The 21,269-nt window shown below is 40.4% G+C and overlaps 1 protein-coding gene across 2 annotated transcripts in view; it reads left to right on the top strand.

Moving 5' to 3' along the window:
- The window catches only part of ANKRD18A (ankyrin repeat domain 18A), a 57,313-nt gene extending 36,714 nt beyond the window's left edge, over positions 1-20,599 (top strand). The window contains exons 12-20 of one of the 2 annotated variants that reach the window (XM_063714139.1): positions 2,789-2,918; positions 10,975-11,256; positions 11,863-12,074; positions 13,430-13,652; positions 16,000-16,045; positions 17,068-17,121; positions 17,930-18,344; positions 19,599-19,771; positions 19,925-20,599. In XM_063714139.1, the coding sequence (XP_063570209.1) occupies positions 2,789-2,918; positions 10,975-11,256; positions 11,863-12,074; positions 13,430-13,652; positions 16,000-16,045; positions 17,068-17,121; positions 17,930-17,943 (961 nt within the window). In that variant the 3' untranslated portion in view covers positions 17,944-18,344; positions 19,599-19,771; positions 19,925-20,599. Of the gene's footprint in view, positions 1-2,788; positions 2,919-10,974; positions 11,257-11,862; positions 12,075-13,429; positions 13,653-15,999; positions 16,046-17,067; positions 17,187-17,929; positions 18,345-19,598; positions 19,772-19,924 lie in introns of those variants that run through there. The other variant, XM_054519679.2, reaches the window with a different exon arrangement.
- The last annotated feature ends 670 nt before the right edge of the window (positions 20,600-21,269 follow it).

The raw sequence follows: 21,269 nt of genomic DNA on the forward strand, positions 1-21,269 counted from the left end.
TAAACTTCCCTTCTCGCTTCATTTCATTCATTTCATCTTCCAGGGCTGATACCCTTTCTTCCATTTGATTGCATCGGCTCCTGAGGCTTCTGCATTCTTCACGTAGTTCTCGAGCCTTGGTTTTCAGCTCCATCAGCTCCTTTAAGCACTTCTCTGTATTGGTTATTCTAGTTATACATTCTTCTAAATTTTTTTCAAAGTTTTCAACTTCTTTGCCTTTGGTTTGAATATCCTCCCGTAGCTCGGAGTAATTTGATCGTCTGAAGCCTTCTTCTCTCAGCTCGTCAAAGTCATTCTCCGTCCAGCTTTGTTCCGTTGCTGGTGAGGAACTGCGTTCCTTTGGAGGAGGAGAGGTACTCTGCTTTTTAGAGTTTCCAGTTTTTCTGCTCTGTTTTTTCCCCATCTTTGTGGTTTTATCTACTTTTGGTCTTTGATGATGGTGCTGTACAGATGGATTTTTGGTGTGGATGTCCTTTCTGTTAGTTTTCCTTCTAACAGACAGGACCCTCAGCTGCAGGTCTGTTGGAATACCTGGCCAGCGTGTGAGATGTCAGTCTGCCCCTGCTGGGGGGTGCCTCCCAGTTAGGCTGCTCAGGGGTCAGGGGTCAGGGACCCACTTGAGGAGGCAGTCTGCCCATTCTCAGATCTCCAGCTGCGTGCTGGGAGAACCACTGCTCTCCTCAAAGCTGTCAGACAGGGACATTTAAGTCTGCAGAGGTTACTGCTGTCTTTTTGTTTGCCTGTGCCCTGCCCCCAGAGGTGGAGCCTACAGAGGCAGGCAGGCCTCCTTGAGCTGTGGTGGGCTCCACCCAGTTCAAGCTTCCAGGCTGCTTTGTTTACCTAAGCGAGCCTGGGCAATGGCGGGCGCCCCTCCCCCAGCCTCGCTGCTGACTTGCTGTTTGATCTCAGACTGCTGTGCTAGCAATGAGCGAGACTCCGTGGGCATAGGACCCTCTGAGCCAGGTGCGGGCTATAATCTCCTGGGGCACCGTTTCCTAAGCCCGTCAGAAAAGCACAGTATTCGGGTGGGAGTGGCCCGATTTTCCAGGTGCCGTCTGTCACCCCTGGAAAGGGAACTCCCTGACCCCTTGCGCTTCCCGAGTGAGGCAATGCCTCGCCCCTGCTTCGGCTGGCGCACGGTGCACTCACCCACTGACCTGCGCCCACTGTCTGGCACTCCCTAGTGAGATGAACACAGTACCTCAGATGGAAATGCAGAAATCACCCGTCTTCTGCGTTGCTCACTCTGGGAGCTGTAGACGGGAGCTGTTCCTATTTGGCCATCTTGGCTCCTCGCCTCGCAACGTATTCTTTAATGGTTTTGAAAACAATAATGACAACGCTTTGGACATGTAATGTCAAGTGCACTCTTCATTATCTAGTTTGAATTTTGATTTCTGAAGATATTTTTGCTGTATTTGGTCATCTTTTCTTCCTTTTGTAATATTCTTCTCTGCTGCATTCAAATGTTTTAAAGACCTATTTGTGTCCTTCTTTAACATCAAAATTTATCTTGATATATAGCTTGTATTTTATTTCTGTTTCTTTGTTTTTCTTTTAGATATAAAACATATCATGGAAATTTACTCATTTTACATGGGTACCTCCATTGTATACATGAAGTGTACATCTTATTAAACTTCTGTTTTACAGAAATAAATTTTATATATAAAAAAGTATAACCTAAAGAAAAAGAGTAAAATGAGCATTCATGTTTTGATCACAGATTTTAAAAAAAAAATGGAATGTGTCTTTGAAGCCCTGAACACAGCTGCTTTTCTATGTATTTACTGAGCACTTAATTTGGTTTTCTGATTCTAATCAAAATTTTTCTGTCATTGTCTTTCTCTACATGGTTTTGTGTCTTTCATTTTGTTGACATTATGTCAGTAAAGATCTCTAGATCTCTTCTTCAAAGTCTTTAAATCATCACATATCCACCTTTCCTTTTTCCTAAAACTGCCTGTTTTCTTTTTCTCCTCAATTCAGACATTAAAGATGTTTTCTTCTCTTTTTCTACATTGAATAATGTCCTTGTGCTTTTTGTGTGTACTTTTTTTTCTTCTTATAGACTGTGGTCAATGGATATCAAAATGTATTTTTGTGTCTTTTTCAAACATATATGTGTTTTACTTTTTTTAAATCTTGGTTACTCATCTCTCAGTTATGCCTTATATTTACTAATATGTTATTTCATCTTAGCATACCAAAATGGATATGAATAGTTTATTTATAAAAAACTGTATGGTTAGGCCTGGTGTGGTGGCTCATGCCTGTAATCCCTGCAATTTGGGAGGCCAAGGCAGGTAGATCATTTGAGATCAGGAGTTCAAAACCAGCCTGACCAACATGGTGAACCCCATCTCTACTAAAAATACAAAATTAGCCAGGCGTGGTGGCACATGCCTGTAATCCCAGCTACTTGGGAGGCTGAGACAGGAGAATCACTTGAACCCAGGAAGCGGAAGTTGCAGTGAGCCGTGATCACGCCATCACACTTCAGCCTGAGCAACAAGAGTGAAGTTCCATCTCAAAAAAAAAACAAAAAAAACCCTGTATGGCTATTATCACTTTACCTGCTATATATACCATAAAATTGTTCTTCATATTATTTATCTAAGATTATAATTTCATATAGAATGCTTTCAAACTATGTTCAGTTGAAACTGAGAGGATCATAGTTTATAGATTTGTTTCTTTGATATGCCATAACATAATATCTGTTTAAACAATTATTAAATATTTACTCTTAAAAATACTTGACTTACTAGTTCTTACATTTCTGCAGGTACAAGAAATGCCTAGAAATGACAATAAATATGTTAAATGCATTTGGAAATGAAGACTTCAGTTGCCATGGAGACTTAAATACAGATCAACTGAAAATGGATATTCTGATTAAGAAGCTAAAACAGAAGGTAATTTTAAAAGATTATTATTTTATCTTAAGGTCTAGATTACATGTGCAAGAGGTGCAGGTTTGTTACACAGGTAAATGTGTGCCATGATGGTTTGCCGCATGTATCAATCCATCACCTAGGTATTAAGCCCTGTAGGCATTAGCTATTATTCTTGATGCTCTCCCTCCTGACCCCAGCAAGCCCCAGTGTTTGTTGTTCCCCTCCCCGAGTCCATGTGTTCTCATCATTCAGCTCCCACTTACAAGTGAGAAGATGCAGTGTTTGGTTTTTTGTTCCTGCATTAGTTTGCTGAGGATAACAGCTTTGAGTTCATCCATGTCCCTGCAAAAAGCATGATCTCATTCATTTGTATGGCTCCATAGTATTCCATGATGTATATACACCACGTTTTTTTATCCTGTCTATCGTTGATGGACATCTGGGTTGATTCCATGTCTTTGCTATTGTGAATAGTGCTGCAATGGACATAAAAATGCATGTATCTTTATAATACAATAATTTATATTTAAATATAAGGTAATTTTAAATCAGTTTGGGGATTAAAATTATGTAATTTGGAGAAATATTAATGATGGATAAACCCAAATTCAGCCAAAATACGTTTAAGGAGGTTGATTCTGAGCCAGTATGGTGACTGTGGCCCTGGATTACCCAATCTCAAGAGCTCTTGAGAATGTTTGATGAGACAGTCACATTACAGTTTGGTTTTGTACATTTCCAGCAGACAGAGTTGTGGGGAAAATCATAAATCAATATGAGGAAGGCATACACTGGCTGAGCCTAAAAGTGGGACATCAAAAAGGAGGGGCTAACAAGTCATAGGTGGGTTTTAAGGATTCTTAAGTGACAATTGATAAAGAAAATCTGTTGTCTAAAACTGGAAATAGGTATAAAGGAAGGCCTTAATTAAGATAAGGTGATTATGGAGGTTAAGATTCTTATTATGTAGATGAAGCCTCCTAGCTGGCAGCCCTCAGAGAAAATAGAGGGTAAATATATCTTTTCAGACTTTAAATGCATCAGGATCTGAGTTAATCTTCCCTAGATCTGGGAAGGGGAGACCTTCTAGGGACCTAGAAGGGGAGAGATTGGGCTATATTAATGAAGACTTCTTGCAGATGCAAATTCCCCCACAGAAGACAGCTTTGTATGGCCATTTGAATCTTTTGGCCCTGCAACAGCCATTTCAAAATATGTCAAAAAATATATATTTGGGGGTAAAATACTTTGATTTTTTTCAGCTTCTTCTCTCTGTGATGCTGTACCAGAATCAGGTTAGAAAGGAAGCCACATTGTAAGAGTTAATCAAACCCATCTGATGAGATCTGATTGTTTGAAGGGTGTGATTCCCAGACCCTTTAGATAGAAATTGGGGCAAAAGAATACAAGGTCTTGCTCCTCAATATAAATCTCTCAGTGCTTTAAGCAGTGAAAGATTTTTCATTTAATTTTACAGACTTGATACTAATAAAAAGGATACTTTAAAATATATATATGTATATATTTTTCTATACAAAAGACATGCTGTTGATTCTCTGATGTCTTGAACCCTGGCCAGTGATCTGAAACCAAGCAGCCCATGTCTCCAGATCACCAGTACCAAATAAATTTTGGGGTGTAACAGGTTTATTGAGAAGTGATTAACACACCATGCAATTCACTCATTTAAAATACATAAGTCATTGAATTTTAGTATTTTCAGAGAGTTATGTAATCATCATTACAATCAATTTTAGGACTCTTTCATCACCCTAAAAACAAACCCCACATCATTTAGCCATCTTCACTAGTTTTCCCTTTCTCCCTCAGCCCTAGGGGACCACCCACCTTCTTTGTACAGATTTGCCTATAAGCCTCTGAAATAAAAAGCAAGTGGTCTACTGGGACTGGCTTATTTCGCTTAGCATAATTTTTCATGCTGCATCTGTGCTGTAGCAGGTGTTGATGCAGGGCTTTCGCTCCTTAGTTCAGCTAAATCTGGGTTCTTCTCTCATGACCAGGAAAAATTAGCCACGTGGATACATTGAAGGGCGAGAAGGACAGAATTTATGAAGTGAAAGGGAAGCTCTCAGCAAAGAGAGGGGTCCTGCAAACAGATTTCCACCTCACAATTGAATACCAGGACCAGCACACATGAGCTGAAGAGGCCAGGCTCCTCCTCTGCATAAGGCGTGAATTCTTGGTGGCTCCACCTCAACCCCCCCAGTGCATGTGGGCCTCCAGTCTGCTGCTGGCATGTCCAGGCAGGCCCCTGTGCAGGTTCCCTGATCTGCACCAGATGTTTTATCTGGTGTAGACACTTGTGGGCCTGGAGATTCTCTGGGAACCCTTCCATATCTGCCTAGGCATTTTGCTGTCTCCTACTTCTATCAGTATCAGTACTTAATTTCTTCTTATTGCTGAGTAATATTCCATTGTATGGATACATCAAACATTTTATGTAACCATTCATGAGGTGATGGACCTTTGGGTTCTTTCCACTTTTTGACTCTTATTAATAATGCTGCTATAGGCCAGGGGTGTTGGCTCACACCTGTAATCCCAGCACTTTGGGAGGCCGAGGCGGGTGGATCACGAGGTCAGGAGTTCAAGAGCATCCTGGCCAACATGGTGAAACCCTGTCTCTACTAAAAATACAAAAATTAGCTGGGCGTGGTGGTGCGTGCCTGTAATCCCAGCTACTCAGGAGACTGAGGCAGGAGAATTGCTTGAACCCGGACCCAGGAGGCAGAGGTTGCAGTGAGCTGAGATCACACCACTGCACTCCAGCCTGGGCTACAGAACAAGACTCCGTCTCAAAAAAAACATAATAATAATACTGCTGTAAACATTTATGTATGAGTTTTTGTGCTTGCATATGTTTTTATTTTTCTGGAGTATATACTTATGACTGGAATTTCTGGGTCATATGGTAACTTCATGCTTAACATTTTGAGGAGCTGCCAGTTTGTTTTCCAAAGTGGCTGCACCACTTTACATCCCCAGCAGCATTGGATCAGGGCTTTAATTTCTTTACATTTTTCCTAACACTTAATTTCTCTTTTTTATTGAACAAAGATTTGATCCTGTGGTGTGAAGTGATACAAGGTGGTTTTGATTTACATTTTCCTAATGACTAATTACATTAAGCATCTATTAATGTGCTTATTATCCATCTTTACATCTTCTTTGCAGAAATATCTATTCAAATTCTTTGCCCATTTTTTAAATTGGGTTATCTTGTTATTTATGAATGGCAAGGGTTCTCTATATATCCTATATATGTAAGTCCCTTATCAGATAGACGCTTTTCAAATACTTTCTTCCACTCAATGTCTTACCTTTTCACTTCTTCATACTGTCTTCTCAGGCACAGCAGTTTTCAATTTTGAAGTTCATTGAATCCGTTTTTCCTTTAGAGTCATAGCTAAGAAAACACTGCCAAATGCAGTCACAAAGATTTATACCAATGTTTTCTTCTGAGAGTTTTATAGTTTTAGCTGTTACAGTTGACTGTTGTATTTTGAGTTAATTTTTAAATATGGTATTAGGTGAGAGTCCAACTTTATAATTTTTTTTGCACATGGATACCCAGTTGTTCCAATATCATTTATTGAAAAGACTGTTCTTTTCCCATTCTGATTTTTTGTTAACCTTGTATAAAATCAATTGACTGTAAATGTGCAGGTTTATTTTTAGATGATCAATTCTTAGTTTATGTCTATTCTTAGTTTATGTCTATTCTTATACCAGGACCAAGTTGAATTTACTGAGAAAAATTTTTCAATCGTGTTGCATATTACCAGTTGTCTTATGTCATAATAAAAATTAAATGTAGTAGAATATCTTTAACTTCACCTTTTGTGTCTCAGAGGAGTCTGTGGCCAGCTTATACCGTACTTACTCTGAGACATCATGGCAAGTCAGGCTTACGAGACACACTATTTCTTTCTTTCTCCATTTAAACCTTTAGTCTCTTATCCACTGCCTCCCTCTATAGTTTCATTTTCAGTAAATTTTGGTCACAGGATCTGCTGAAATAGTCTACTATTGAGTGCCTTATGTTTTACGATCTCATTATAATTCATAGAATCATCCATAGATGTTTACCATCCAGGAAGGAGGAGTTTAAGTCTGAGCTGCCAGCTTTCCTCAGTGGAAATCAAGTGAAGTCATCGTCTTTCAGTTCGCAGATCCTCTTTCCACCTGGCATCTTGTTCTCTTGTGTAACACTGTGGCTAATCCTTTTCTTGGTGCAGATCTTGCATTCTCAGAAACCACAGTTTCTGTATTGACCTCCTTTTACTGAAACAGAGATGCCCAGCTCTGCTTTCTAGCTCAGTGAAGGATTCTTGGAATAAAAAGTTTAACTCATTCCAAGAAAAAGTTTTAGGAGTGCAGCACTTAAAAATCAGGTAATATTCAGGCAATTTATCAGAGACAAGTAGTAGATTTGTATTTTGAATTTCAAAATTTCAGAGCCAAGTTGTGTGCTATAGAGAAGCATTGTGGTCTAATATAGAGATGGGATGGTCTTAACTTCTCCATACAAACAAACGTGAAGTAAGGTAAAGGAGAAATTGCATTTGATGTCTTAACACTCAAAGTATGCTGTTTATTTTACTTCTGTGAAGAGTAAAAGTCATTTCATAATTTCCTCCTTATTTCCTCATTGAGAAAAAGGAAAGTGAAAATCGAACACTAGATTGATTAATAAATACTCAAAGCTTCTTCTTCTAGAATTTTCATTAATTGAAATCAGGTAAATGTCTGATTTTGGTTATGTAACCAAGTATTTCCAGTTGTTTTTCAAATCATATGTCTTCTTGCTTTGCAGTCTTATTTCCTAACTTGAGGGGAAATTGTAAGGAGACACCCTTGTCTTATTATCAGAGTTCATCATTGAGGGGTTTTTAGGAAAATTTCCTCCTCAGCAGCTTACATCTCTCTCCTGGTTGTCTGCTGCTTCTCAATAATGTTTGTCATCAATAAATTAATCTCAATATTTATTAGATCCTACTTTAAAGGGACTCTTTTCTGCTACATAAGTTATGTTTCCTGTTGTCTCTTTTTAAAACTTATTTTTCTAACAATTACCCAGAGTTTTGTGGCTTAAAAGAAAAACATTTATTTTGTTCATGAACCTGTGGTTTGGAAAAAGATTGGCCAGGACAGCTTGTCTCTGCTCCCCTCAGCTTCCCTAGGAAGTTGGAGAAAGTGAATCATCTGAAGCTTTGCTCACCCATGTGTTTGATGGTTGATGCTGGCCATTGGCGGGAACCTCGGCTGGGGCAGGCAGCATGAACACTGACACTGGCACTCCCAGGCAGTCTTTGTGGACTGATCTCTCTCACAATCTGGGGGCTGGGTTCAAAGGGAAAGCAGTCTGAGATAGGGAAGCCACATGGTATCCCTTTTACTGCATTCTATTCATTAGGAGAAGGCCATCAGTAAGGATGACCCATATTCTATTCTTTTAATGAGATGAATATAGATTCTCTTTTGTTTTAATTGACATGTATATACATAATTATGGGCTATAGAGTGACATTTGGATACATTTATATAGTGCATAATGATCAAGCTAACTAGCATATTTACTACTTCTTACTACGTCAACGATTTTTCATTTCTTTGAATTGTGAACTTTCAAAATCTTCTAGCTTTTTAAAAATATTCAATAAATCATAGTTAACCATATTCACCCTACAATGCCACAGAACATCAGAACTCATTCCTCTTATCTAACTGTAATTCTGTATCCATTAACCAGACTCCCCTCTCCTACTTCTATGAGCTTTTATGTTGTTAAGAGACAGGGTCTTGCTAGTGTAGTCTGGGCTCTGGGCAACTGTAGTCATCCAGACTAGAGACAGTGATTTGATCATAGCTCACTGCAGCCTCAAACTGTTGGGCCCATGTGATCTTCCGACCTCACCCTCCTGAGCAGCTAGGATTATGGGCGTGCACCATTGTACCTGTCTGATTTTTCACTTTGTAGAGATGTCTCTCTATGTTGCTCAGGCTGCTCTGGAACTTTTGGCTTCAAGTGATTCTCCTGCCTCGGTCTTTCAAAGTGCTAGGAAATTACAGGCATCAGCCATGTTGCCCAGCCCTCAATTTTTCTTTAGCTCCCACACATGAGTGAGAATGTGCAGTATTTATCTTTCTGTGTCTGCACTCAACATAATATCCTCCAGACTGATCCACGTGGCTACAAGTAAGAGGATTTCATTTTTTTTATATGGTGAGTATTCCACTGTGTATGTGTACCACAATTTTTTTGTCCATTCATTTGTTGATGGACATGTAGGTTGATTTTATACATTAGCTGTTGTGAATAGTGCTACAATAAACATATGAGGACAAGTATCCTTGTGATCTATTGTTTTCTTTTCTATTGCCTGAATACCCAGTAGTGGGGTTGCTGGATCCCTCGGCAATTCCATTGTTCATTTTTTGAGAAAACCTCATGTTGTTTTCTATAGTAGCTGCACTGGTTTACCTTCCCACCAACAGCATGTAAGAGTTTACTGTTCTCTGAAACCTCACCAGCACTTTTTTGTGTGTTTTCTATGATAGCCATTTATTGAAATGGAGCAAGATTATATCACATTGTAGCTTTGATTTGTATTTCCCTGATGATTAGTGATACTGAACATTTTTAAATGTATTTATTGGCCATTTGTATTTCTTTTTTTTCTCTTAAAAAAAAAGAGAAATATCTAATCAGATCTTTTGCCTAGTTTTGAACTCAGATTATTTTTGTTTACTGTCAGGGTGTTTGAGTTCCTTGTGTATTTTGGATATTTGTCTTTTATTAGATGAATAGCTTCAAAATGTTTTCTTCCATTCTACAGATTTTCTCTTCACTCAGTTGTAGTACTATTTGTCTATCATTTGTTTGTTGCCTATGCTTCTGATGTCTTACCTATACAAATCTTTGTGCAGACTAATGTCCTGAAGCATTTTCCCTCTGTTTACTTATAATAGTTTGATAATTTTGGGCCTTACATTTCAGTCTTCAATGGATTCTGAGTTTATTTTGCTATATGGTGTTAGATAGGAAGGTAGTATCATTCTTCATATGGATAGTTTCCCAGTGCCATTCATTTGAAGAGGGTGTCCTTTCCCCAATGTATGTTCTTGGCACCTTATTCCAAAATCAGTTGGCTGTAAATATGTGGATTTGTTTCTGGGTGCTGTATTCTGTGGCCTTTACCCCAAGAATCATTACTTCTTAAAATGCAATTCAAATTAGCATGAAACGTTTGCGGTTTAGGGAAAGGCTTATGGCATCAGAATCCTTATTTACAGGATTCATTATTTTGTGTTTTTTTGCGATATGGTCTTTGTCCATCATCCAGGCAGAAGTGCAGTGATGTGGTCATAATTCACTGCAGTCCTGAACTCTGGATACATGCCATCCTTTTGCCTCAGTCTCCCAACTAGCTGGGTCTACAGACCTGAGCCACCATGCCTGGCTAATTTTTTAAATTTGTTTTTTTGTAGAGATAGGGGTCTCAATATGTTGCTCTGGCTGATCTCAAATTCCTGGCCTCCAGTGATCTTTCTGCCACAGCCTCCTAAAGTGCTGGGATTACAAGTGTGAGCCACCATGCCTAGCGTAGAGTATTACATTATTTTCAAAGTCTTATTCTGAGAGCCATTTATTGACTTTGGCCTAAATAACTCAATATGATATCTCTGAAAGTTTTTTTGACAAATTTTGGGGAATGATGGTGAGGGAAGGTGGTTAGACACTTTTTACTAAGAGATAACTTAGTGCAATTTAAGGAGGAACAAAAACGAATTATCAGAAAAAAAAAAAGTAAAAGCAAGTGCAAAAGTTCTGTGGAAAGATGATGACAGTAAAGCATATTTTTGTGACTCATGGTAGCTTTAACTTTGTTCTTAAAATTCTGAGTAATTTAAGCGTCCACCTTTGAAGAATCTACTACATTGTAGATAACATTTTATTGCAAGTCAATGCATTTCAAAACTTGCTATTGGTTTTGTATTAGATTATTCTCAGCCTGCTTCATTATCAAGCTCTATTATTTTATTCATGCAGTTTGATGATCTTATGGCCGAGAAGGAAGCTGTGTCTTCAAAATGTGTCAATTTGGCCAAAGACAATGAAGTTCTTCATCAGGAGTTATTATCTATGAGAAAAGTACAAGAGAAATGTGAAGAACTTGAGAAGGATAAAAAGATGTTGGAAGAAGAAGTATTAAATCTTAAGACACATATGGAAAAAGATATGGTAGAACTTGGCAAAGTACAAGAATATAAATCGGAGCTGGATGAAAGGGCAACGAAGGCAATAGAAAAATTAGAAGAAATCCATTTACAGGTTAGTTTTTAAAATCAGGTAAGTTTATCTGTAATGGGCTTTCATTTATTTCACTGCAAACTGTATTTTGGATATGTATATATTGTGTTTCCTCTGCCTCTCTTAGGGCAATCTCCTTTGTAGAGTTCTAGAAAAAAGTGACTTTTTTCCTTTTAAATATTTAAATTTCCATTATTATTATTATAACAAAATCAATCTTTCAAAGTAATGATTCTCACTATAGTGTAAAAGGGGGAATTTGATGATTAAGACCAGTTGGCATAAGAGAAAACTGTGATTTAGAAATTATATGATACTTTTGAATTGGTCTTAAGCAACATTGTTCATTGTTCACTTTTTAAAATTATAAATGGATTCTATTACTTTTTATAGGACCAGATTACATTAATAGTAACATAATTATGATTTCAAATTTTTATAAATCAGACTTAATTCTGAATTCAATTATTAGTTTTGTTGATATTGCTGATAAATATTTTAAGCTTTAGCCTCTTTTTAACATATTCAAAATTGCTCTTCGAATCACTGATTCAAAATGAAAGGCAACAAACATATGGTAATTAACTTATAATTGTTTTAAAAGTGTATTCTTTTCATTTGTTTTAGGAAAAAGCAGAATATGAAAAACAATTAGAGCAGTTAAACAAGGATAATACAGCTTCACTAAAAAAGAAGGAACTCACACTTAAAGATGTGGAATGTAAATTCTCCAAAATGAAAACTGCTTATGAAGAGGTTACAACTGAATTAGAAGAATATAAGGAAGCCTTTGCAGTAACATTGAAAGCTAACAATTCCATGTCAAAAAAATTAACGAAGTAAGTCAAAACATATACTCATAGAGAATGAATTAGGCCCATTAATTTGTTTTGAAATCATAATTTTTAGTGAGATGGCTTCAGGAGATCAGTAGGAAGTGAATGCTAATTTGATAATGTAATTTGGAAAATAATGTTAGTAAATAATCCTACCTTTAAAATGTTCATCAAGGATAGTTTCTGTCTCTCTTCTCTTTTTTTGTTTTTGTGTGGCTTTTTTTCCCCTGAAAAGTCTCATGTAGTTAACCTGACCTGTTAGTTTTTTCACTAAGTATTTTTGAAGCTTTATGATTAATAAAGTGATCTTGTTATAAAATTACTTGTCAGAATTTCCCTAAATGGGAATATTAATGAGTTTAATTTATTTTTTCATAGATCACAACCTAAACCCAAAGTATCAAGTGATACTGCTACTCTGGGCACATCCTGGCACTCAGGCAGGGACTGTTTTTGATTGTGATCTTTAGGTGTTATCACTAGAGGGTGCCTCAAGAAAGACTCTTTGTGTAACATTTTCAAGGTGTTACATAAAGGCATCCTTGTGAAAGAGGGAATAATTATCACAGGAATGAAAAGAAGTGTAATCCACAAGGTGGTTCAAAAATAACACCTTGTTCAGCCTGAAGGGGTGTGTGGAAGCAGAAAGAACAAGCCCCACCTCCAGTGCCTTGGTCACAGTGCTGGGGGCTAATTGCCTTCAGAGATGCTTTAGTTCTTTTTGATCACCAACCAACCAGTCTAGTTCTCCCCCAGGAGTTGTTGCTCTGAGTTATTCCTCAGTGCCAAATACTTAAGTGTTCTTAGATAATGGATGAAATGTACAAGGGTGAAACCTGAAACTGGTTTACTAAACACAAGTATTTCTAGATTATTTTTGTTCATTTTAATTTTCTTAATCTACATTATTTAAGGAGTACAACATGATGTTTTCATATAATTATTTATAGTGAAGTAGTTCTTATAGTCAAGCAAATTAACATAATCATTTTCCCACATAGTTACCCTTTAAATACAGGTATTTCTAAAGGAATCTTTAGAATCTCATAAGTAGAGCTATTTTAGAAGGCAGCTAGGTTATCTGTTGAGCCGTACATCACTGATAGCCATTTCTCTTGCCTGTCTACTATGAACTGCTTGTTCAGTAGAAATCACCTTAGAAACACATATACTTATTTAGAATGATTTTAAAATTACCGCTACTTACAAGAGGTATGCTCTCACACATCTTCGTGTGAAAACACTGTTTAACGGGTAATTTGGTTTACTCTCAGGGCAACTTTTTTAAAAATGCAAGTCATTAAGAATCGTTCAAGGAAAAATGAAATACTAAGCATTTGTCTTTGCTCTCTTTACAGATCGGATAAGAAAATAGCAGTGATCAGCACCAAGCTCTTTATGGAGAAACAGCGGATGAAATATTTTCTCAGCACTCTTCGTACAAAGCCAGACCCAGAGTTACCTTGTGTTGAAAATCTTAATAGTATAGGACTTGACAGAAAATACATTCCCAAAACGGCCATAAGAATTCCTACTTCAAACCCACAGACTTCAAATACCTGCAAGAACTCCTTGAATGAGGTTAGTTATATGACCATTTCTCTTTTGGGTTTCATTTCTCTAATATAATTCTTGTTTATAATTTGGTGAAATACTGAGTTGTTCTGTTGACTTATGCATGTTAAGTAAAGATTATAATTAGCTGTGTTAACACAGAAAGGAAATGGAAACTTTACATTTTTTAATTCCCTGGAGCTCTCATTTTCAAGAGACACACATTTGCTAACTTTATTCAATAAATGTGGTTAAACTGACACATTTAAAATTTCTTTAAAAGCTGCATTTAAGTTAGGTTTTAGAAAATGCATGTTATTGCCTAATAACTGATGGTATACTTTGAAATGCTTTGTCTTTCTCTACTTGATTGTAGTTTGTCTGTGGTTCATATCACTTTCTTTCTTTTTTTTTTTTTTTTTGAGCTGGAGTCTCGCTCTGTTGCCTAGGCTAGAGTGCAGTGGCATGATCTCAGCTCATTGCAACCTCCACCTCCTGGGTTCAAGTGATTCTCCTGCCTCAGCCTCCCAAGTAGCTGGGACTACAGCTGGGTAATTTTTGTATTTTTAGTAGAGATGGGATTTCACCATATTGGCCAGGCAGGTCTCGAACTCCTGACCTTGTTATCCACCCACCTCAGCCTCCCAAAGTGCTGGGATTACAGGGGTGAGCCTCTGTGCCCAGCCCATACCACTTTTAAAGTTTCTTTGCACCAACTTAACTCTTTCCACCCATAATCACAAGTGAATGACAGGCAACCAAACACTTGACAACATATAGATATTTATTATTTAATAGAACCCAAAATAAGTGCATTTTATGAATTAAATAAACAAAATACTGAAAGGTTCATTTCCATTTTTCCGTTAAAAGCTTTGTGCTTGGCCAGATGTGGTGGCTCACACCTGTAATCCCAGCATTTTGGGAGGCCGAGGCAGGCGGATCACCTGAGGACAGGAGTTTGATACCAGCCTGGCCAACATGATGAAACTCCGTCTCTACTAAAACTACAAAAATTAGCCAGGCGTGGTGGCAGGCACCTGTAATCCCACATGCAGCAACCCCATTACTATACTAGGGGTATACCTAAAGGAAAATAAATCATTGTAACAAAAAGATGCATGCACATGTATGTTCATTGCAGCACTATTCACAATAGCAAAGACATGGAGTCAAGGCAGGTGCACCCAAGGTAGATTGAAAATCCAAGGTAGATTGGAAAATTCCATATATACCAAATACTATGCAGCCATGAAAAGAACAAAATCATGTCCTTTGCAGCAACATGGATACAGCTGGAATCCACTATCCTAAGCAAACTAACACAGAAACAGAAACCAAATATCTCATTTGCACTCATATGTGGGAGCTACACATTAGGTGCCCATTGACATAAACATGGGAACAATAGACTCTGGGAAATAAGAATGGGGAGGGACAGAGTGGGCCAGGGTTGAAAAACTGCTTCTTGGGTCCTATGCTCACTGCCTGTGTGATGGGTTCAATTGTACTCCAAACCTCAGCATTCCTCAATAGACTTTTGGAAGAAATTTACACAGGTACCACTTTAATTTAGAACACAAACTAGAAAAAAAAAAAAAAAAAGAAAACTTTACATATTTTTTTCAGTAAGTAAAGGATATAAATTTCTTTTTAAGAAAAAATTTGTTGAAGTAAACCATGGATTAAACTTTTATAAAGGACAGAGTTTTGCTAAGAATTTCAAAGCAATGCATTCATTGCAAAATATGACTTTAATTGTTTAACCTTTTTTTTTCTTTTTTTTTTTTTGAGATGGCATTTCACTCTGTCACTAGGCTGGAGTGCCGTTGGCATGATCTCGGCTCACTGCAACCTCCACCTCCTGGGTTCAAGCCATTTTCCTGCCTCAGCCTCCTGAGTAGCTGGGACTAGAGGCATGCACCACCACACCCAGCTAATTTTTGTATTTTTAGTAGAGATAGGGTTTCATCATGTTGGCCAGGATGGTCTCGATCTCTTGACCTCGTGATCTGCCCACATTTGCCTCCCAAAGTGCTGGGATTACAGGCATGAGCTGCCGTGCCCGGCCATTGTTTAACCTTTGTACTAATAAAACACCACCTTTCTAAAATTATGTATATCCAATAGACCAATATTATCTATTTTTGTCAGATTACTCTAAACAGCATTACACACATACATCCTCTATTATCTAAACTTAGAATAAGTAGAAATTTTACTTATGTGATTATTTTTCTATTTAAGCAAACTTCGTGTTATGTCTAGTCACTAAAAATACTAAAGGCCACATTTTGTAAGTGATATATTAATCTTATGATAATGTCTCTTGTTTAACTTAAACATTATTATTATTATTTTTTACTTGTTTTAGATGGAGCTGGACTGTGTAGAACAAATAATTACAGACACAAAGAAAAGTATGTTGCCAAAATGTATTAATTAAATTTAGGTTTATTTTAGTAATAAAGTGTAAATAGCAAATGGCATTCCTTTTCATTGTTGGGTTAGTAGATACTACGTTCAGTATCTTTCTTACACACATCTAATGAAAGATATGAAAACAAAAACTTTCACAGTGAAGAGTATACTTATGCACCATTAATTCATCATGTTCCATAGCTTAAAAAATTTCCAAGAAGTGGATCTATCTCTTTTTTATTGGCTCTACAATTTGTTTACTTTTGCCATCCTCATGGAACTGTCAGCCAGCACACTGAAACGATTCTCCAAAAACAAAGGCATCAATTGGCTTACATCTGTTCTCAGGAAAAGTTCCAAAAATTTCACCATGAAATAAAAACACCCACGTCAGTGTAATTCTTGTCAGGTTACTCAGCCTTGTCTCTCGCCACTTACTGCATTCTGCCCTTTGCTCTAGCACCAAAGTGGACAGAGTAGAACTCCGCAGGGCTCTTTGTTACCTCAGGATCTTTGCCTTTGCCTCTTCTGTCTATCTGGCAAGATTTTCCTCATCCTTCAGTCATCAACCTATGTATCCCCTCCACCAGAAAGCCCATGATATTGACACAAAAGTGGGATAGATGTCCCTTCTGCATGTTCCAGTAGTGCCCTGCTGTATACCTGTCATGGTATCTATGACTCTATATGGACATTACCTGCCTGTCTTTTAGGTTATAGCATATGACTATTGGGAGGTGGACCGTGCCATCTTCATCTTGTAATTCCAGTGCTGGCTCTAGTACCTTAGCACGTGGCTGTTGAATACATGAATGAAGAATGAAAAAGCTGTGATATTTAACCACAATTGGAATTAATGCCATGTTTAAATGATTTAATAGTAATTTTGTATTGTAATTGCACGTACATATTTCTCATTCTTATTAACTCTGATAACGTTCTCAACTCTACATTTTAAACTTACACTTCGTTAACTGAAATGTTTTAGGTAAAGAACATAATCCTTTCTTTTTCTTTCCAGCTTTTGCTGTGATGGGCACTTGCTCCCGTCTACTTTCTTCTCTAGAATCCGCTGGTAAGCCACATCTAATGAAGAGAATATTTAACCATAAAATCTTAAGGAAAAGTTGTATGATTTAAAAGATCATAAAACTTTATTACTGGGCTATTTACATGAAATTTTAATTGTTTCTCATAAAATATAAAACATCACAGTCTTTACTAAAGTAGAATATTTTCATATCATATATGATGTATATTTATATGTTATTTTAAATGATGTTTTTTAGCCTCCTTAAGTTTTAAGTGGATCTTGCAAATGAACACCAGTATTATTGAGTTTGGCCTATTCAAATTGCCTGAATGTCAGCTGTTTAAACAGCCAAACAACCAAGTCATCATTGATCCTTTAGTAAAGGTCATCGAAGGCTTCTTTGCATTTTACAGTTTTTATTACCATATATAGTAGGAGACTTAAAGAGTATCTGCCAGGTTTGTCCATACTAATGTTACGATTTTCTTTTTGTAGTTCAATAGTATTTTGTGTGGAGATACTTTGAAGCTCTGTAAATATCTGGTTACTCCTCAAAACCCACTAGATTAAGCATTTCATGGATGACTTGTGTTTGAACAAGTATTACTGTGATGGTTGCCAGATGATTATTTTTCTTATTCTCTTCTTTGTTCTACATGGAGAAATAAAACCAATAAATAAAGGAGAAGGGAAAGCTCATGATTCTGGTGCTCCAGTTCCCCAAGATTAGGCCAGTGGTAGACATTTCAAGCTGACTTTATGTCTTTTTGATTTGTCCCCATTACTCTGTCAGCACTTTTTGACTTTCTGGCACAAGGTGTTCTAAACTAATGTTGTATTTTCTCTGCAGCAGCCCGAGAATGAGTAATTTTTCTTAGAAGCAGAGTTGGAACCACCGAGGAAGCACAGGCGAGCCCTTCTCATCACGCGCTCACTAGTCCCCAACAGAAGAACCACTGCCACATCCACTGAAGTACCAAGAAACTAGCAAAGGGCCTTCTAGCTGTCTGGGGACAGTCCTCATGTGGTCCCTGGCTCAGCCTCAAGGGTTCTTGATTTGTCTCCCTGCAGCCTCTGTGCTGTGTCTCTAGATCAGGGCTCTGCAGGAAGGGCCCTGGGAGACCCAGCAGCACAGCGTGTCTTGTCTGCCAAATGTCCCTCCCTTCTTCCCACTCTGACACTCAGGAATAGGGAAGATGGCATGTCCAGGCAGAGCCAGGCCACCTCATTGTCTCCTCTGAGATGGGCCCAGAGGGCCTTGCGGGGTGAGTGTGAAGCTGGGTACCTGGAGCCTGAAGCTGACTCCCTCCCTGTGTCTTGGAGGAGAGGCCTTGCGGCCCAAGAAAACCCCCAGGGCCTGAACCCTGGGCACACATGCAGGGAGGGAGGGTCTGTGAGCTGATGGCGGCATTGTAATGAGACTTTGAACACAGCTGCTCGAGGGCCTCATCAGTGGACCATGGTCAGAGATGACCTAGCCATCAGGACCTGGTCAGTTGAGACCTGATCACAGGGACCTGGTTAGCGGTGGCCTCCTCAGTGAAGGCCTCACCCAGTGGGTACCTTGTGACCTAGTCATTGGAAGCCTAGTCAGTGGGGAGCTGGTCAGTGGTGGTCTTATTAGTAGGGCCTGATTGATTGGAATATAAACAATAAAAAACTGGTCGGTGGGGTGTATTCAGTATATTAGGGGTCTGGTCAGTGTGGGGCCTTAGTGGCTTGGAGCCTGGTCAGTGAGAGCCTGGTCAGAGGGGGCTCAGTCAGCTGGGGACTGATCCATGGAGAATTATTCAGTGGGGGTGAGGTGAGCAGCAACCTGATAAATTGTGATCTTGTCAGTGGGAACCCAGTCAGTGGGGACCAGGTCAGTGGGAAATTGGTCAGTGGGGTCTGGTCCATGAGGCCTACTAATGGGGGCCTGGTTAGGGAGACATGGTCAGTGGGGACTTGGTGAGTGGGACCTGGTCAATGGAGGAGTGCTCATTAGGGGCCTCGTTGGGGGCACCTGGTCAGCAGGAACCTGGCCAGTTAGCTGATGTGTGACCTCAGGCAGGGGGTTTGTCTGTGGAGTCTCCTTGCCTCCATCTGTAGGGAAGGTGAGTCAGGGCACCCTGGAGGGTGGCTGGAAAGAGAATGTGAGAAGATGTGTTGAATTCAGCGCTGCTTGGCAGACCTCCAACTTTACACACGACCTGGGTTCCACCTAGAGAGGGTGCCAGCCCTCTCTGCTCTGCTTGGCGCCCCTCCTCTCTCTGCATCCCCAAGACCACCCTCGGTGGGGAGGGCAGAAATTGGGGAGCACCTGTGGGAGGCTCTAATCCTGGCCCTGGGCCCTGGTGGTGACAGTGATGAGGACCTGGGTGCACCTGTGAGTGGAGCAGCTAGGCCCGGCCAGAGAAGCAAGACAAACACACCCATATGTACACACACACACACACGCATACATAAACACAATGCATGCACACATGTCAGTTCAGGGGATAGAGGACACTGACACTGGGCCCTCTTGACCCAAGCAGGCTCCCGTTGTGGTGGGTTGTGTCACCCCACGATGTCACTCTTGCTGAGTTCCCATCGCCTCTGTGTTTTGGAGCAGTTAGAGACACACAGCAGTCTCTGTGAGTGGCTCTGCATGAAGGATTGTTTTCTAGGTGAGAGGCACATCTCAACATAGCTGACTGATCAGACTCAGGTGAGTGGGACCTGCTCTCTTCTCTTCCTCCTGGCTTGGGGACAGTCACTATCAAGTGGGTGATTTTGGCCTCTGGGCAGCTATTGAGGGTAATCCCTGAGCATTCACTGGGTGCCTGTTCTGTGCTGACAGTCATCTCATTCATCCTTGCAGCAATTCCATTCTGCATCTCTTCTGGACACCCCCAGGACCACCAGGACAACCCCATCATGGCCCTGTCACCAGGCCCAGTCTGGCTCCATGATAATCAAGAAGCAGGTCCAGAGACAACCACCCTACTTGGTGCCTGCATCTGACCCCCCTTGGTGGGTAGTGACCAGCACAACATGGAAGAAGCCAGAGCAGCATGCAGCCAGCTGCCCTGCAGCCCCAGATGGCACCTGGGCCTTGGGAAGTCATTCTCAAAGGGGAAGCTGGAAACTTTGATGTCCCTGGAGGGAAGGGTGAACGTGGCATCCGAACAACCCTGGCAACCAGCAGCATCTTCTCATCCAACCTGTTGGACAGAGGCCCCCTGCTGGGGAACGAGATCCATACCTAAAGGGTCCTGGCCCAGTCGGGCCTCGTCCTGGGCCCTGGGAGGGGAGAGGCACTATGGGCCCCCCAGCAGCAGTCAGCATTACCACCCAGGGGACTCAGCCTTCTGTGGCCCTGGGAGGGGAGGGGCACTATGGGCCCCCCAGCAGCAGTCAGCATTACCACCCAGGGGACTCAGCCTTCTGTGGCCCTGGGAGGGGAGGGGCACTATGGGCCCCCCAGCAGCAGTCAGCATTACCACCCAGGGAACTCAGCCTTCTGTGGCCCTGGCCAGAGTTAGAATTTGGCCCAAGACAGGACAAGCTCACTCAGAGCAGGGTGTCGGTACCCGGGACCTGTGCATGCCAGGCAAGGCCAAGCTGGCTCAAAGAGCAACCAGCCACCTCTGCAAGGGTGTGCCTGGAGCAGATGGACCAGCCACCAGCCTCACCCACTCAAGGAAGCAGGGGTGACCAGGTTCCCACAGCCTGAGGGGCTGCCACTTGACGGCTGATGGAGCAGAGGCCTGAGGAAAAGCAGATGGCACTGGGGTCCTACCTCCAGGGCAGAATAACTGATTTACCCTGACTGGCAGCGAGTGAGGTTGGTGGCTGGCCCACCTGCTCCTGGCACACCCTTGCAGAGGTGGCTGGTTGCTCTTTGAGCCAGCTTGGCCTTGCCTGGCATGCACAGGCCTCAGTGCAACCACTGTGCTGCAGATAGAGACACATAGAGGAAATGAGCAGCAGGCTCAGGAGCAGGGTGTGCACCGCCTTTGGGGCTCCAGTCCATGCATGAGGGCTCCTACAGCACTGTGGGCTTCTTGGGTGCCACGAGGCAGACCACAGGCCATGTTGAGAAGGACTCCATGTTCAAGTGCAGAAAGGGCCCAATCTGGTGGATGAACCACACTGCCAGCTTCTGGGTGCGGGCACAGTGCCACATCTTCCATCACTTCCTGATGTGTCACACCAGCACTGAA

This window comes from Pongo abelii, chromosome 13 (assembly GCF_028885655.2).
Source record: "Pongo abelii isolate AG06213 chromosome 13, NHGRI_mPonAbe1-v2.0_pri, whole genome shotgun sequence".
In the NCBI taxonomy this organism is placed as follows: Eukaryota; Metazoa; Chordata; class Mammalia; order Primates; family Hominidae; genus Pongo; species Pongo abelii.